The sequence below is a fragment of the Diabrotica undecimpunctata genome, chromosome 1 (assembly GCF_040954645.1).
Source record: "Diabrotica undecimpunctata isolate CICGRU chromosome 1, icDiaUnde3, whole genome shotgun sequence".
NCBI lineage: Eukaryota > Metazoa > Arthropoda > Insecta > Coleoptera > Chrysomelidae > Diabrotica > Diabrotica undecimpunctata.
Genome location: NC_092803.1, coordinates 87,840,641 through 87,860,000, shown reverse-complemented (window position 1 = coordinate 87,860,000; position 19,360 = coordinate 87,840,641). Strand labels below are relative to the sequence as shown.

At 36.2% G+C, this 19,360-nt stretch overlaps 2 protein-coding genes across 9 annotated transcripts in view; one reads left to right on the top strand and one right to left on the bottom strand.

Moving 5' to 3' along the window:
- LOC140451284 (angiomotin-like protein 1) overlaps window positions 1-19,360 on the bottom strand; it is an 880,806-nt gene that overhangs the window by 841,129 nt on the left and 20,317 nt on the right. The window lies entirely within an intron of this gene.
- Window positions 15,643-16,002, top strand: LOC140433116 (uncharacterized). The gene has a single exon (XM_072521171.1). The coding sequence runs from the start codon at window positions 15,643-15,645 to the stop codon at window positions 16,000-16,002; it is 360 nt and encodes a 119-aa protein (XP_072377272.1).

The window sequence follows — 19,360 nt, the reverse complement described above, 5'->3', positions numbered from 1 at the left end:
GTAAATGGGCAAGAACAGACACAGAAAAATCTGAGACATTCGCTGAACATCTTTCTACAGTATTTAGTCCATTTAACAGAGTAGTGCCATTAGAACAAGAAGAACCATTTAATTCTTTTCTTGAGGCTCCATATCAAATGGATCTACTAATCACCAAGTTTAATATTAAAGAAGTAAAACAGATAATAAAGAATGAGATACAACCCAACAAGGCTCCGGGATTCGACCTCATAACGGGTAAGATCCTCCAGGAACTAACCAATGACTGTTACAGAATAATCACTATGATCTTCAATGCTATGCTTAGTCTGCATTACTTCCCTCTGCAATGGAAAGTGGCACAGATTATACTCATTCAAAAACCTGGTAAAGATCCAAAAGATGTCAACTCATACCGACCGATTAGTCTACTCCCAGTCATCTCTAAGGTCCTCGAAAAACTTCTACTACGAAAAATCAAACCAATATTGGACGAAAAGTGTCTCATACCTGACCATCAATTCGGTTTTCGTAACCAACATGGTACAATAGAACAAGTTCACAGACTATACACAACAATAAGAAGTAGTCTCGAGAACAAGCAATATTGTACTGCAGCCTTTTTAGACGCCTCTCAAGCTTTTGACAAGGTGTGGCATACAGGACTTCTGTACAAATTAAAGAAAAATTTACCTTACCCTTACTTTAAACTGCTTCAATCATACCTTACAGAAAGGAGATATCTGGTAAAATATAGTGAAGCCTATACAAAACTCTACCCCATCCTATCTGGTGTACCTCAGGGTAGTGTGCTCGGACCGATTCTGTACCTGATATATACGGCTGACTTGCCAATAAGCAATAACCTAACGCTTGCAACATTCGCAGATGATACTGCTTTCTTGGCCTCTCATAGCAACCCAATAATAGCATCAGAGAGACTGCAACTACATCTGAACAAAACAAATGAATGGCTTAAACTCTGGAGAATTAGAGTAAACCCCTCAAAATCTACACAAATTACATTCACTCTAAGAAGAGGTACATGTCCACAAGTTAACCTCAATGGACATCCTTTGCCCCAAAAGCATGACGTAAAATACTTAGGTATTCACCTTGATAAACGTCTAACTTGGACCAAACATATATGGACGAAAAGGCTTCAATTGGGAATTTTATACAGAAAACTTTACTGGATGTTGGGAAAAAACTCTCACCTATCGATTGAAAACAAGCTGCTGATATACAATACAATAATAAAACCCATTTGGACATATGGCTCACAGCTCTGGGGTTCAGCTAGCAAATCTAATATTATGATAATACAAAGATTCCAATCCAAAACTCTGAGAACAATCGCTAATGCACCTTGGTATATCCAGAATGATGCAATACATAGAGATCTTCAGGTACTACTAGTCTCTGAAGAGTGCAAAAAAACTTCTGAACAATATCAAAACAGGTTGCGGGTGCATCCTAATACCCTGGCACACAATCTTCTCAACAACCAACAAGCGAAGAGATTGAAGCGACATGACCCCTTGGACCTACCTCACCTATCCTGACAGAGCCTACAGCAGTGGGAGTTACGCCTTCAGCAGCACCCAGCCATTGTGATCAGTGCCGCTTTTAGTGCTCGCGTATCAGTGTATGTGCACATCCTACCGGTAAAAAGCCAATTTGTGTCGTGATGATTTGGTCACTGGACCTTACATCTCTCTGTCATGTAAAGACAAAAAATTTTACTTATTGTTTTCACTGCAAAACAGATTGTTGGTTCGGTGAAGATATGATCTAGCTTTTCTCGACAAAAATTATGTGCAATTGCTCTTCTACTTAACGATGAAGAATGAAAAACTGTGTTAAAAGGAAGGTTTGAAGTACATCCAATGCTAAGAGAAAGGAAGAAGGAATGTGAATACTGGAATTTATACAGAGAATTAATGGATGACGATGAAAAATATTATGGATATATTAGAATGAATAGGATTCAGTTTAAATATGTTTTAAATTTAATTTCACCTTCAGTTAAAAAGCAAAATACTACATTTAACGAAGCCATACATATCAAACCAAAAAGTATTTTTAAAAAGAAGAGATATCACTTCCGTACAAAAGTCCTAATTGTTTATCACTTCCGTGATTAATTGTCACAAAGCAATAAAAACACATGCATAAATGACAAAATAACCTCGAAAATTATTTTTTTAAATACTCTGTATCAAAATCAAATAAATACCTAAATAAACAAGGGGAATACGACGGACATCTAATTCACATTATCCTTACCAACCGGTTACGGCTCGTTACGTAGCCGTCGGCATTAGTAAAATATTGTTTTCAAATATACTGAACGGAAACGTTAAGTGTTTGAAACGCTATGTTCCGGACAGTGTGCGTTGTTCATATTTAAAACCATTTAAATTATATTTTTCGGAAACTAAACGCTATGTGCTGGAAACGCAACGTGCACGATAATATGCCACGACCTTTAGGCATAATTTTCATAATGGCCGCTGTTCTGCTGCGTGGACTACATTTATCAGGTGTTTGGTAAATCGTAGACCTATATCAAGGTGTATGCCTAGATATTTAGCACAATTGGTTGGTACTATTAGTATAATTATCTGTTTTATTAGATGCCAGCTCTCGTTAGTCGTCGATGTCAGAAGTCGTTAGTCGTCATCCACCTATTAACTTTTTTCCAGCATTTGTGTCACTTTCTATTAGTATTACTAAGTTGTCTGCATATTCAATTGCTGACGCACCTCTGCCGTAATCTATTTCTAACACTCCATTATAAAAGACTTCCACAACGTTGGACCTAATCGGTACTTCAGACGACAGTTTTGTTTTATCTTTACTTGTCACTTCAATATATCTGTCGGTTTTTAACTATATTTATTAGGTAATCTGCCACTCCAGCGGTTTCCAGTTTCCTTATAATGTATGCCCAGTTGGCAGAATTGAAAGCATTCTTTATATCGAACATAAGAAGAATTGCCCATTTATTTCTTGTTCTTTTCACTTCATCATCATCAATCAGCCAATTGCGTCTACTGCTGGACATAGGCCTCCCTCAGTTCTTTCCACTGGACCGCTTGTAGCCAGTTTCCCGCTTCACGTTTTATATCATCGGTCCATCTAGGCGGTGGTCGCCCTCGGCTTCTTTTATAGTTTCTGGGCCTCCATTCCATAATACGTCTTGTCCACCGTCCATCTTGGGTTCTGGCTAAGTGCCCTGCCCAGTTCCACTTAAGCGTCGTGGTTCTTTCGATGACGTCTTGAACTCCTGATCTTTGCCTGATTTGTTGGTTTGTTATGTAGTCTTGAATTCTCACGTTCAGCATTGCACGTTCCATGGCTCGTTGTGTAACTCTCGAGTTTATTCGCAGATTTTTGTGTGAGTGTTAAAGTCTCTGCTCCATAAGTTTATACAGGCAAAACACATTGGTTATAAACCTTTCGCTTGAGACACATGGGAATTGAACTTTTTAGAATATGACTTAATTTGCCAAATACTGCCCATGTCAGGCCTATTCGCCTCTTTTCACTTGTCAGATATGAATTTCACTGCATCTATAGCTGATCTAGTTTGCTTGTTAGAAATGATTCTTGTGTTTAAGAGCTCGTATTCAAGACGGCGTTTTATGAAGCTTTCGTAAAATTTCCCAATACAATCTAATAAACATATAGGCCTGTTTGAACTATCCCCGTCCGGTGGTTTTACAGGATAATATTAAGGCTAAATTTGCAATCTTCAGTTGATCTGGGAATTCTTGGTTATGAAGCAGCTCATTCAATACCTTTCTGGTAACTTCCATATTTGCCAGTACTACAATCTGTATGGCTTCTGGTGTCACACCATCGGGGCCAGGAGATCTACCGATTTTTATATTTTCGACAGCTAATCTGATTTTCTCTATGGTGAAGGACGTCAGGTCTATTATCTATATTCTATGGTAGAAATTGGTATTCGGGCTTATTAGGAAAAAGGGTTCTGGCAATATTTTTCATTTTCTACACAAAGGTTATTAGACCTCGAATTTCAGTGTCTTACTGGCAATTTTATAGGCTTCACCCCATATATCGTTGTCCAGCTCATCACACAGGTTATGCCAGCACGTGTGTTTAGCCAGCTTTATTTCTTTATTTAACTCTTTCTTTACGCGCTTATATTCTTCCTTGTTTTCTTAGGTTCTATTCCTTTGTGGTATTCGCCTGACCCTAAAGCATTTTGTTCTTTTGAGCTTTATTTCGTTGTTCCACCAACGGTATATGTAACACATTTTTTCTTGCAGCTGCTTTTGTATGCCTGCATTAAATTTTGTGGTAATTTGTGAAATTAGTAGCTTCTTCTCGTAGATTACTCATTTTGTTTTTAAATATTTCTTTGCTTATCTTTTTCCTGCCGCTCTTCGTGACCTTGATGGTCACGTATACAATATATCTATTTTATATATAAATATAAATTTTTTTTGGTCGAGAACATTCGCGTTAGATATTTGATTGGCATAACTTTCGTTTACAAGAGGAATATCTATGTGACTTCGGCTCTCATCCCGAACAAAGGTGGGTTTTTATATTTATGAACTAGAATTTAAGATTTTTTAATAGAAATATTTTTCTGCCTTTCTGTGTAAAAACAGTACACCACTGGCAAATTAAAAATTTGTTAATGTGCCCATTCTATTCGACAATGCTTCTTCCTAGACTTTTATATACAGGGTGGTCCCTAAGTAATCGTAAAAAAAAGAAACAATATACTATACACTCTAAAATATTACGATTTCAGCCGACTTCCTTTGATTTTTATGTTTGTGGACATTTACATATAAAAATGTGTAACTGGAGGTTTTTGAGAACGAGGAATTATAATTTGTTACATACTTTGATGTAGACAAATTTGCCCTAAACTTTTTCTCTTCAAGTTAGCGCTATTTGTGCCAAAAAATTAAAGATACATTATTTCAACAAAAAAAAAACTGTTAATAACTCAACAGTTTTCGAGATAAACGCATTTTACAGATTAGCTGCATAATAATTCTTAATTGTTTAGTATTGTTTATTAACAAGTTTAGTATAGTTAATCAGCAAAATTTCAATTTTAAAAACGTGAGCATTTTCGCCCTTACCGTGAGCATTGTACACCTATGCAAAATCTATTGCTAGCAGATTTACCTTTAGATGCAGATTTGCAAATGATATCGGAAATCGGCAAAATATTGAGCACTCCTTCGTCGATACAATATTATTTACGAAGCTACATTTACACGCTGTGGTGTTTTTAATTTAAGGAACAATCATTTCTGGAACACTGAAAATCCTCCTGTTAAGAGAGAAAGGTATTTCCAACATGAATTTCAAATAAACGTATGTTGTGGAATCATTGGTAAAAATGATTTTATTGATTTGTTGGAAGATTTGCCATTCAACTTAAAAATATGTGGTTCACGCAAGATGGTGTCCCCGTATTATATGTAGGCAGTGAGAACCTTCTTAAATACCAACTTTTCTGAAGGCTGGATTGGTTGTGGTAGTCATTTTCATTGGCCATCACGTAGCCCAGATTTTAAGCGGCTCAATTTTGATGTACAACGCAATGAAACAGCTTGTCTACAAGAATCACATAAACACTTGCAACTTGCACTGCAACCAACTTTTGGAAGAAATAAATACTGGAACAGTTTCTTGTGAACCAATGATGCTATTTAGTAACAGACTTTGATTTTTAAATTAATAAATGATAGAATTGATTGTCTCTCTCTAGTAATTCAGATTGGTTCAGAGTACCATAATACCATGGTTTGCGTCATCTTAGTACTTTTTATGTTCCATTTTATAGAACAACCTATGATGCTAATAGCCCACTGAATAGAAACTTATCTTTGTTAAACAACCTAAATGTGGATGTATTTAATATGTCTCTCAAGAAATATATAAATATTTGTAGAAGAGTTACTGGTACCTTAGAGTGTAGAAACTTAACTTAATTATTGTAATAATGGGGTACGGGTAACTCAAGAAGAACATCCCCACAGTTTCTCCTGCTTGTCGTAGAAGGCGACTAAACGGAGAAGCAGTCACGCTCTTGTCCGGTCGCGATCGCTAATTCTTGTAAGGCGAGCGCGGCGGGACGAGCTAGGGACTGCTTAACAGGATACGTTTGGGACCTAGACAAGGCTCAAGCGTTTCCAAATACCCTTTTATGTGGCAGTCACTCACAACTTTCACATAAAAACTCCCCTCCTCCCATAAACCTCCATACCTTCTTGATTAACCCCAGGAGACAATCTGACGCCAAATAAAAAACTGATGGGACACAACCAGCAGAAAAAACCATAAGATAAGGTATGAAAAACCGTTTTTTTACAATAGGGCGAAACCCTATTGTAAAAAAACCTTATTCTCACATCCAGAGCTCTGTGGGAATGACCGTATCTCCCTAGCTACTCGTGGGATTTATATGAATCGAAAAACACAAAAAAACAATAAACAGTGGGAGGTAAAGTGGCGCTACATCACATCAGCTACCTAATCGTTGGAGACATCAGAAAGATGTGTAGGGCCGTTTTCCACAAGACTGAAAGGGAGGTATTGCTCTACATGACAACGCAAAGAAAATAGCGTCCCACTTGATGGTTTCCAAAAAGGATGAAGATTACAACCAGATTTTGCAAACGGTAAAAACGAACGTTAGGACAACTGGGGCCACGAAATCACTCAGTATCAGATGGTAGGCTTCTCATCGCTGCCTTAAACAAAATTAAGGCCGCGCTACATAAAAAGGAAGATGGTTTGGGGGCCCTCCAGTTATGTGACGAAGGAAAGTACCTTACCCTACACATTAGGGGCATGTCAGATGTTCAATCACAAATTAATCCCTTAATTTGTAATTTCACCTTTTATAGTTTCGCCGTGTATAATTGAAACATTGTGAAACATATCGAGTAATATTTTAATAATTAGAGTCCATTCAACCTGCAAACTCAATAAATTCCCAAATAATATATTTTCTAATTGAACTTCCTAAGTGTTGCAATAACGGCCTAGAATGAATTGTAATGTAAGCCCATAGTTCAAAGTTTGTTAGTATGATAGAAGCATTAACCTCTGTGCTGCATTCAACCATTTATTTACCATCGTCGATAGAGAAGAATCGGACAAAGGGGCATTAGAAAACAATTCGATCGTGATATTTATATTGTCCATTGGTCCTTCGACAAAACAACATCAAAAGGGCGTTAATTGGATTGGAACTTCGAAGGAGACGACCCTTAGCAACCTGAATAGCTGTTAACCAGTTCCGTACAAGATCGACTATCGAATTCGAAATGTGTAGAAAAGAAAAAATAAAACAAAGACCAGAAGGCACGAAATTAGGAGTAGGAACTTTACGAGAGCCTTTGAGCACCGGAGAACCTGAATAGCAGTCCTTAAGTCCATTATTCCAGCAGTTTGGAGGTGAAAAATCTAGCGGCATCCAGAGATCCAGCTCACTAGTTTCAGTTGCAGTTCTAAGAAGGAAGCAGGAACATACAAGTGAACGTCGGGATAAAACTGTAAGTTTTTGAATATTTATTATCATTGAGAGCAGTGCATTTTTTTTATTTTATAAATTAAAAAGATTATTAAAGAAACTTAAGTTTCAAATTTTTACTAATACTTAATTGAAATATTTTTATTCTGCATACCTTTTTACTTAAAATAGTAATATTTTGTCTACTGCTAATTCAAATCTAATATTTTGATTATTTTGATATTAATTATATTCGATAATTTTGATTCTTATAATTTGAAATTCTTGAAACGTTTGATTTTCATAATAACGTGACATACTTAACAAATCGTTATTTTTATAAAAATTTTGAGTTTATTCAATTCCACGTATATCGTATTTGCATTTTGTGTGTGTGTGTGTGTGTGTGTGTGTGTGTGTGTGTGTGTGTGTGTGTGTGTGTGTGTGAGAGAGAGAGAGAGAGATGGCATTAGACAAAAAATGTTTTTGTCACAGACTCGTTTATAAACTTGATTAGAATATTATATATAGATTTGTCAGAATAAGATAACAGATTGCTGATGTTAACTGGTAGGCTAATATTGAGATCAATTAAACCTAAATATAGGCTTCGAGTCTGTTCCCTATGATTAGGACAATCGAAAAATAAGTGGTTCAAATCTCCGACAGATTTACCATCACAAGGACAGAAAGGGGTTTCATAGATTCCAATCCTATGCAGATGCTCTGGAAAGAGGCCATGACTAAGTTTTAACCGGGTTATTAACGAAGAATGTACTTTATAGTTAAAATTAAAATGGGGAATATTTTTTGGTAAACATGGATGAATAAAAAAGTAATGATTTCTTGAAGTCTTCTGAACCTCTTTATATTTTGACATCCATCTTTCCCTGCCAATGCTCCTGATAATAGAAGAAAGATCTTTAAAGTAGTAAAAATTTGTAATTTCGGATATCTCAGATGTATTTTTTGCCATACCATCCACTAATTCGTTTCCAGAGTAAAGTAACTGTTTTTTTTGTGAATTTTAGATCATGTTATAATTTTTTGATATCAAGTATAATGGAGTTTTGAAAACTATCCAATGGATGGCTACGAATAGCTTGTAATACTGCCTGAGAATCTGATACTATTACGATGTTCTCACAATAATTAGTGACACACCAAGTTAGTGCTTTCTGTATAGCAGCAGCCTCTGCTGTAAAAATAGAACAACATTCAGGAATTCGATATTTCTCAACATTATTGCTGTTTGAAACAAAAAAAGCGAAACCAGTACTTTCAACAGTTTTTGAACCATCTGTATAAATTATTGTTAAATTTTCCCCTAATTTGCTTAGTATGGATTTGAATATCATATTAGTTAAAATTGGCAAGTCTGAATAAGAGGGCATTATAATGGTTGGTTTGTCTATCAGGACTTCAAAGTCTTGTATGTAAAAAGGAAATTTTGGTAGCTGTAGAATGGTAAATAAGATTGAAATGAATTCGTATCGATAAAAGATTCTGCAAGAGGAGGAGAATTTTTTATTCTCCAATAAGAATTTGTTAAATTTTCTGTCAAAAGTAAACCTATTTTGTGAACCATAGTTGTATTAAACGATCTGTATGTTATTAGACGTTTGTTGGCTAACATTTGCCTACGTATGTGTAAAGGTGGTTCCTGGGCTTCTGCTAGAACTGCTTGGTTTGGTGAAGACATTATAGTTCCTAGACAAATTTTTATTGATTTAAATTGTATTCTGTCAAAAGTTAATAGGTTTGTTTTGCATGTTGAACCGTAAAGAATACAACCGTAATCCAGAATGGGTCGTATGTAGGATCTATAAAACATTAAAGAGATATTTTGATCTGCACCCCATCTTTTTTTAGAAACGAAACGCAGAAGGTTAGTTCCACGCTCGCACTTTTGTTTTACGTACTTTATATGGCTGGACCACAAGAGTTTTGATGTAGGATCATGCCTAGATACTTATACTCTTCTGCTAAGGGGAAATTATAATCACCTATCTGGCATTTGCCTGTGACTTTTTGTCTACGTGTAGTGAAACATACAATCGAAGATTTTTCTTGCGGTATACTAAAACCCATTTGTTTCACCCACTTATCTATGTTACTAAAGCTAAGTTTTAGATTCAACATACAATCTTCATAATATTTATGGCTGGTATATAAACATATATCGTCTGCATATTGAATTATTTTGCATTTTTCATCCATCAAACCATGCAGATCTGCAGTATAAACATTAAATAATAAAGGACTTAGAATTGAGCCTTGTGGTAGACCGTTATATAATATTCTTGGACCGTGTAATACATTTCTATGGTCCCGTAAGTATATTTTTCTATTCACATACAAATTTATTATATTTACAGATAATCTTTTATCAATACCACACCCCACCATTTTTGAATATAATATATCCAAATCAACCACGTCATATGCACCCTTTAAATCTAGAAACAAACATAGCATAAATTCGTTTTTTGAGAAACAGAGTTGAATATCCGTAACTAAATGTATGAGAGCATCAATGGTACCTCGACCTCTACGAAATCCATACTGTGAGTAGGGAAAAACTGAACTACTTTCAATAAAATGTTCTAATCTAACTTTTATAAGCCTTTCAAAGGATTTTGTCACACATGATAATAAAGAAATGGGTCTATAAGATGATGGAAGTTCTGGGTTTAAGTTAAATTTGAGTAAAGGGTATATGATAATATTTTTTAAAGTATCGCAATATTCTTGTTTCAACCACCAACTATTAAAGATTTGTAAGAGAACATCTTTGGCATTTGACGGCAATTTGTCCAATATCTTATAAGTAAAACCGTCTAAACCGGGGGCTGTATTTCTGCTTTTTTTAGTGCGAAATCAAGTTCTGAAAGAGTAAAAGGTTTTGACATGGAATCTATACTAGTATTAAAACGAAAAAATTCTTTAATCCTACCAACATACCAGAGGCAGATGAAGGTGCAAGTTGGTCTAACATCTGTTTAATGAGATTTTCAGAAATTTGAGGTTTTTTGTTGTAGAGATAGTTATTGAAAATTGATCTGACGGTTGACCATATTTTTGAGAGAGGTGTGCTTTTGTTTAGACTATTTAAAAAATTTATCCAACTACTTTTTTTCTTTGTTTTAAATAATCGTCTGGTTTGGGCTGCTATATTTTTATAGTTTATGTAATTATTATGGTTACTTTGGGTTCGATACGCTTTCAATGCTTCTGATCGTTTTTTTATTATGTATGTACATTCCTCATCCCACCAATAAGGCCTTGGCATTGAAGGAGTAAAAGGTTTTTTATGGGCATAGATTTGGAAGCAGCTAGAGAGATAGTCTGAAAGAGTAGCTGTCTTCTCATCGTTAGAAAGATTATTAGATGATAAAAATGTGGATAATTGTTTTTCTAAATCTGTCTGAAATATCTTCCAGTCAGCGCGGCAATCGTTCCATTTTGTTGATGGATTAATTAGGAATGAAGTAGGATTAATTTTAAGCTCTATTTTAACAGGAAAATGATCGGATCCCAATGTGTCGGGATATACTGACCAGTTTATACGATTTGTTAATGAGGCTGAGGTGATAGTCAAATCAACGGCAGAATGATTACCACTCGCGGCGATTCTAGTAGGTGTTCCGTCATTTAGAGAAACTAATTCGAAAAATTCCATGCTTTCAACTAATATTCTACCATTACGGTCATCCGGGGTCGGACCCCACATGTAATAGTGGGCATTAAAATCACCACAAAAAACTGTTTTATTATAATCGAATTGTTCCAATAAATGTATCCAATCAGTCTTTTCTACTCTGATGTCAGATGGTTTATATATAGACACAAAAGATATATTTATTTTGTTAAGTAAGACTGCACACACTTCTATTCCGGTATTAAAATTACAGTTAATGTTAATTATTTGATAATCAATGCCCTTTAGTATGAAAATGCCTACACCGCCATAGCCACTTTCACGACATTTTGAAACAAAATTATACCCTTTTAATTTAAAGTCCATTTGGTTTTTCAACCAAGTTTCGGATAAAATAATAATATCTACATGAGAATTATTAATATAATTTATGAGATTATCCCTATTACTTACTAACGATCTACAATTCCATTCCATTGTAAAATATTTAAGGAAGATTGAGTAGGTTGACTGTGCATTTGGAAATTAATAATACGAGTGAATGCTTTCATTGTCACTCGTCGCTAAATTATCCGTTTCTGTGTTATTACCTGTTTCTTCTAAATTAAGAAATAAGTTTTCTTAATTCATTTTCTAAATTGCATATAGGTTGAGATTGATTATTGGTATACATAAGTTGATTAATATGAGATGTGACAAGTAATATAAGTTTCTCTTTATAGTCAATAAATTCGTCCCTGTAGGGATTGGGTATTATAGGATTAGATTTAGGGGTAGGTCTTTTGCTAGAAGTTGACACAGAGGTATGGGGTAAAATTGGTGGAGAAGTTGCTTTACGTTTATTAGTTGTAGATGTGTGAATAGTTTTTTTCCTTATCGGTTTATTTAATGTGAAATTAGGGACATTGTTAGACGAGGTAGTTAAACTGGGAAAATTTTAAGTGTTATTTAGAATAGAAAATCTATTATTAGTTATTATTTTTGCGTAACTTGGATTGTTATGTAATTGTTCTGCTTCTCTGAATGTTATATTTTCTGATGCCATTATTGCTTTGATTTTCTTCTATTTCTCGTATATTGGACATTTTCTAGACAACCAGGTGTGATCGTTGGTTTTACAATATATGCAATGATTATTTTCATTACAAGTTTCTACAGTATGGGTGGTGTCTGTACATTTTTTACATCTACTGTCCTTAGATTTACATTGTTTTGAGGAGTGACCATATTTGAGACATTTATAGCATTGCACTGCGGGGTGTATGTATGGATCTACTAAAAAATTGCATAAATTAATTATTATGTTTTGTGGAACCTCGTTGCCCAGAAATTCTACAATTATCATTTGTCTTGGTACTAATTGAGTTGTGCCATCGTTGTTCGTTATTTTTTGTTGCATCCTTTGAACATTTACCACTTGTCTCTCGGATATTATCGCATCCTTTAAATAATTCTCCGAAAAGAAAGTATCAACCATACGGACTATGCCCTTTCTATGGGTATAAAATTTTGGAATATAAGCTATAAGATCATTTTTATTTATTAAATCATGATTAATTATTTTATTTGCTATAGAATAAGTTTTAAAAATGACTTTTACCCTATTAATGCCAACTGTTTTTATATCAAGTACATCATTTTTAATGGACGAATCATTTAATAAAAAATGTCCTACCTTCATTGTAAATAACCTACCGATATTTTTATTTTTGTGTTCAATATATACAAAGAATGGGGCCTTACCGTTGGGTTTATACCGGTTTTCAAAATCAATTAAAGTATTTACAGACCTGTTATCATCCATATTAGTTTTTTCAGACGTGTTTACGGAATGTAATTCATCAGGCGGTCTATGACCTCCAATAGCATCTTCTTCCATACTTAGATTTTTTGGAATACCAAATTATGGGCCTAATTTGCACTAAAAAAATTCACAAAATAACACAATAGCGATCACTTTCAAACTCGCACCGAAAGCAATATCAAAACAAACTGTCTTCTACGGCTAACGACTCGAGACTGCTGATTTGCATTTTTTATATAAAGAACTTTATTTCTCTGGCTACAAATGATATTATTACGTTTTTAAATTGTACAATTAGAGGTGTCAACAAGGTTGAGTTCATTGCGTTGTTGTATAAGGTAATCTTGCTGAGACTTTTAAAAGTTGAATTTAGCTCAAACTTATATACTTATGTAGTCGAAATGCAGAGATAATATACAGAACAAGAAAAACTAGGTCAAGAAATAACTTAAGTTTTTGGATAACTTAAAAAAATTAAAGAAAGGAAAACGTTCGAGAGAATACCTAAACATAAAAAACAGATACTGGAGGAACTGTGGAGCGACTTTGAAGTTCAAAACACAGAAATTGTAGAAAAGGGTTCAAAAGATGATAAATATTTTACATCTAACTTGGATAGGATGGAAATACTTCATCATTTATTGGAAGACGACGAAAACGATGAAGATATACAAGAGGATTTAATAGAAGAGGTACAAAAAATAGATGCTTTAATAATGGAAATAACTGTGGACATGAAAGATTTTATATAATGAAAAGAAGGGTGCGGTCGATCATAAAAGAAAATAAGAGATTGGAGGCGGAAGGATGCAAGAAAGAAAAAATAATATTACCACAAGTGAAGTTAACCTATCAATGTACAAAGTTTCTAAGTATACAAGTACGTGAAAGAAACAAAATCGTAAAGTAAAAGCAATGGTGTGGTAGATGCCTACTACACAAAAGGGAAGTACCATGTTATTCCTGTTATAGATGTGCAGAATATGGTGGACAGCACCATTCATTACTACACATGTCAGAAAGTCAGTATGATAACAGAAGGAATTATGAAAACAGAATTCCACAAAATAGACCAAATTCTAGTGGGTTAGAAGGTCAGTATGATAACAGAAGGAATTCTGAAAACAGAAGACCACAAAATCGACCCAATTCTAGTGGGACCAGAGGTGATAACAGTTACGACGGATCATCAAGGTGACAAGAGAATACTGAGCTCAGAATGAAGAAGTGCTACTAGCAATGGCATTAATACGAGTAAGAGACTCAAAAGGAAACTCACGATTGATGAGAGCATTGATTGACCAAGGCTCGCAGTCATCATTCATTACGGAACAGGCCGCTACAAGTTCGATATTTAGAATTGGCAATGAATACCAAAGGATGTCAAAATGGAGCGTGCCATTAAACTTAGATGCGCATTTCAAAAATGAATTTGAAATGAAGACCGAAGCACTTTTACTCGAAAAATAACAAAAAATCTACCGGAGAAGGAGATACAGATAAAAAAGAAACCATACGAACTTAGTCATGGCAGATCCAAATAAACAGGTTTAAACAGGTCCTAAACAGGTTCAATAGATATTCTATTAGGAGCCAAATAATATCGTTGGATATTACTGGACGGAGTAGATCTAACAAAGGATGGTTTGCTGACCCAAAATACAAAATCTGGTTGGATAATGTCAGAGATAGCACAGCTAGAGAATATCCCTAATATACAAGTAACCAGCATGATATCTAGACGACAGATGGATGAAGAAATAAAAAAATACCGGGAGTTAGAAGAAGTAGATCAAAGCAATACTCTTTCAGTAGAAGAAAAAGAGTGTGAAGAATATTATAAAAGAAACGTAAAAAGGGATAACGAAGGAAGATTTGAAGTTAAAATACCCTTCAATTCTAATACAAGCCTATTAGGGGACTCAAAACGTCAAGAATATGCGCGACTGCTGCAATTAGAGAAAAAAGAGACGAAACCTAGAGTACAGGAAATTTATGAAGGAATATGAAGACTTAGGTCACATGAAATTAAATAAAATCGAAACCATAAATAAGCAACTGTATTACCTTCCTCATCACGCAGTAATAAAAGAGGATAGTATCACAACAAAATGCAGGGCCGTGTTTGACGCTTCCAGTAAAAGTTCAACAGAAATCAGTCTCAATGATATAATGCACTCTGGACCTCGTTTGCAACAATATCTTACAAATATATTAATAAATTGGAGGTCGTACAAAATAGCATATACGGCAGATCAAGAAGATATTATGCAGACAGTCTGTAAAAGAACCAATAAAGGAGTATCAGTTGTCAACAGTAACATATGGTACGAAGGCAGCGCCATACCTTGCATTAAGAACGATACAGGAATTATGTAATGACAAAAAATTAAAATATCCACTAGCTGCGGAAATTGTTACACAACATGTACGTAGACAACGTGCTAGCTGGATCAGAAACGTCGCATGGAGGCCTACAACAAACTCTACACTACATAAAGAAAAGACTTTGGATCACGCACGGAAAAAGAGTAGTGCGAGAAGAAATAAACACTAGACTACACCGGAGCAATCAAAATAAGAGCAACCGAAGGAAGAGGGTACAAGAGCTATAAAGGATATATAGCAGTATTTGTATGCCTAGCCACAAAAGCTGTACATCTCGAAGTAGTAAGCGATATGACAACGGATGCATTTGTAGCTGCATTTAAGAGATTTACTTCAAGAAGGGGACAGTGCAGTCATATATACAGTGACAATGGAACAAACTTTGTAGGAGCAGCAAACCTGTTATTCCAAAATAGTGAGAAAGTGAAGGCATCATTAACAGACACCTTAACAACATTAGCGCTTTATATTGGCACTTTATACCAGCGTATCGGCCACATTTTGGAGCTTTATCGAAAAGCGCTGTTAAAAATAAGGAAATATCACTTGAAGAGAGTAATTGGGGATAGTTCGTTAACATACGAAGAGCTAAGCACAGTGCTAGCTCAAATAGAGGCATGCATGAATTTCCGACCTTTATGCGTTGATTAGACAAGATACCGACAACAGAATAATAATAACCCAAGACACTTCCTAATTGGGAGAGAACTAATTTTAATAAGGTGGAGGCAGTTAGGCAGTTAGAAAAAGCTATTTCCTAATAATTGACAACACTAGATACAACCTACTGAGAATCACAGCACTTCCGTTGTCGGTGACAGGTGGTGTTGTGCGCTCGTTGTTGGTCCCAAGGAATCTACTTGCAGTAGATTACAATAACTTACACTATTTTGAAGTGACATATGAAGATAAAGGAAGGTGTACAGTATTAAACAAAGGAGAGTTGGCATGTTCACCAATGGGAATCATTAATATGGATACCCAGCCAAACTGTAACTTAATGAATTATATGATAGAACTACCAACACCACCTGCAATATAATAGAGTACACGATAAAGGAAGCCAGTTGGTTGAAAATGAGCACAACGAACCTACGGCTAGTCATTCCACCATACGCTATAAATTTAGCTATAATGTGCGACGGTTCTCGATCAGAACATATAATCAATCAAACGAGTTTTATAAAGCTGTCACCAAAATGCGTCGCTCAGACCCGAAACATAATATTACTCACATCCAGTAATGGATTGGAAACAGCAATTGGCTGTTATTTAAAGACTCCCTTCAGTCCCATTGAAGGGCTTATGCAGAGGCAAATCATAAAGCTGATCAACATTCCCAGACATAATATAGATATTCGGGGAGATGAGTTGCCAAATATTGTACTTGAGGCAGAGCATTTTGACCAAGATATATCCTAACACACGTGGAAAACCATTGCTAACCATCAGTGGATTCCTCATTTAACCACGGGACTAGTCACTATATTCATTGTTATGTTGATTGTCATTATGTGGAAGATAGTCAGATATATTCGAAACTCTAACAGAGCCAGAAAACATATGCATCAAGGTTCTTGCATCCAACCTCATCCAGCGCCTCGAAGACATACGGTATTACAACCAAATTTAAGTAAAACTTTAGAGAAAGCCCCTCCTAGATCAGTTTCCCTTAATGAGCTTAGATCTGAATTAGATAGATTAGCTGAATCATAAATTCTAAATATTCAAGTTATAGGTAGCACTGCTCGGGTGAGATAATAATTCAAAAACCGTGTGAATTAGTGTTATGATTATTGTTATATTAATAATATTTTATATTTTATTTGTTTAGATATTTTCTGTTGGTCGTCTATTTCTTTTATATAGTAGCCAATATGTTCAATCACAAATTAATCCCTTAATTTGTAATCTCACATTATTCTTAATTTTTTAACCTTTTATAGTTTCACCGTGTATAATTGAAACATTGTGAAACATATCGAGTAATATTTTAATAATTAGAGTCCATTCAACCTGCAAACTTAATAAATTGCCAAATAATATATTTTCTAATTGAACTTCCTAAGTGTTGCAATAACGGCTTAGATTAAATTGTATTGTAAGCTCATAGTTCAAAGTTTGTTAGTATAATAGAAGCATTAACCTTTGTGGTGAGGTATTCATTATTTGTGAAATTACAAACTGGGGATTTGAGCTCATTGATCGCCATCGCCATTGCGATCAGAAGACAGGCTACGAGGACAAGAGGTAGAGGAGAAGTAACCGAAGCTAGCAGAATGGATATAGTACACAATGCGCGAAAGAAGGAACTGAACAGGAAGATCCGGGCCAAGAAGAAGAGGCACTGGAGTGAACTGTGTGAGAAGTTGAATGAGGACGTTTGGGGTCAGGGGTACAAAATCGTAATAAACCAGTTCAAGCTGTACCCTCTGTATGAGATGCAACTGAACAGGAAGCTTGAGCTTACCAGAGAGCTGTTTCCACCTGCCCATTGGCATGAAGTACAGTGGGACGCCAAAGCTGAGCGAGCTGTACCGTAGACGAACTCAACGAAGCGTTGAGTGCCCTAAACACACAAAAGGCTCCGGGACTCGATGGGATACCACCAGAAGCGGTGAGACGCATTAGCCGTATGGAGCCGACGTGGCTTTTGGAACACATGAATACACTGCTTGAAACTCAGCGATTTCCGGCAAATTGGAAGATCTCGAGGCTCGGGCTACTCCCAAAGTAGGAAGACAAGTATCAACCTGTTTGCCTTCTGTCGTGCATAGGTAAATTATACGAGAGGCTTCTAAGAGGGCGAATAGACACAGTGATTGAAGAGTCAAGCGGGCTGTCACCCAGGTAGTACGGTTTCAGAAAGAACAGGAGCACGATGGATGAGCTGATGGAAGTCTTCCGGGAGTTGCGAGGGATGGGGGTTAACCAAAGGTGGGCAATCCTAGTGTTGTTTGACGTCCGGAATGCTTTCAACACATTAAAATGGAAAGAGGTAATGAATGCTTTACGAGAGAGAATGTGTCCGAGGTACTTGATGAATTTAGTCTCCGACTATCTGTCTGAGAGGAAAATTGTGGTAGAAAAAGGAGTGGTGGTTGATGTGATGGCAGGGGTCGGTCCTAGGACTCACGCTGGCTGTGGAACTTGGCATGTGACGGGGTTGTGAATCAACAATACGGAGAGGGTGTAACCCCTTTCGCATTTGCATACAACCTCGCTATGCTGGTAGTGGCGTGGGAGAGGGAGGACCTTATCTTTGGTGTACAGCGTACATGGCGAACTGACTGCGACTAAGACCGATGCTATAGTTCTCAAGGGACCAAGGAAAAGGGACGGGATAACATTCGAATGTGCAGGAAAGAGAGTGGTTTCAATGAAATGCGTGAGGAATTTAGGGGTGACTCTGAGTCAAAACGGAAGGTGGGGGAGCACGTGAAGGCGGTGACTCAAAGAGCTGCGGTGAGATCCGCAGCGTTGGCGGAAGGGGATCATGCCCAACATCGGAGGGCCCAAAACTGAGAGAAAGAGGACCCTTCATTATGTTGTGCATTCGATCGTCATTTACGCTGCGCCTGTCTGGAGTCATGCAGTTTTAACAAAGGCGTACAGAAAGCAGCTTACCCGAGAAGATAGGAAGAGACTATTGAGGGTGGCATGTGCATATAGAACAGTCTCTGCCGAAGTGCTGGGAGTGATCAGCGGGTGTATGTCCGAAGCATGTGCTAGTGAAGGAAAGAGGAAGAATATACGAGAGAAAAAATGAAAACATAGCAACAGAACGTTGAAATAAAGAAGAAAAGGAGAGGTTCATAAGGGTGTGGCAAGAGGAAAGACGAGATGAGAAGGGTGGCGCAGTAGACGAAGTCGCTGATTCCTAATCTGAGAAGATGGATGGACTGCGGGCACCGGCGTTTGAATTACGTCCTGACGCAGATGCTCACAATACATGGTTGCTTCAGGGCATACCTTAACATATTTGACACTGTCTCACACACTCTATTAG

What these genes read in the sequence shown, in the direction of transcription:
- LOC140433116 (XM_072521171.1), top strand. Translation starts at nt 15,643, where the DNA reads ATGACAACGGATGCATTTGTAGCTGCATTTAAGAGATTTACTTCAAGA.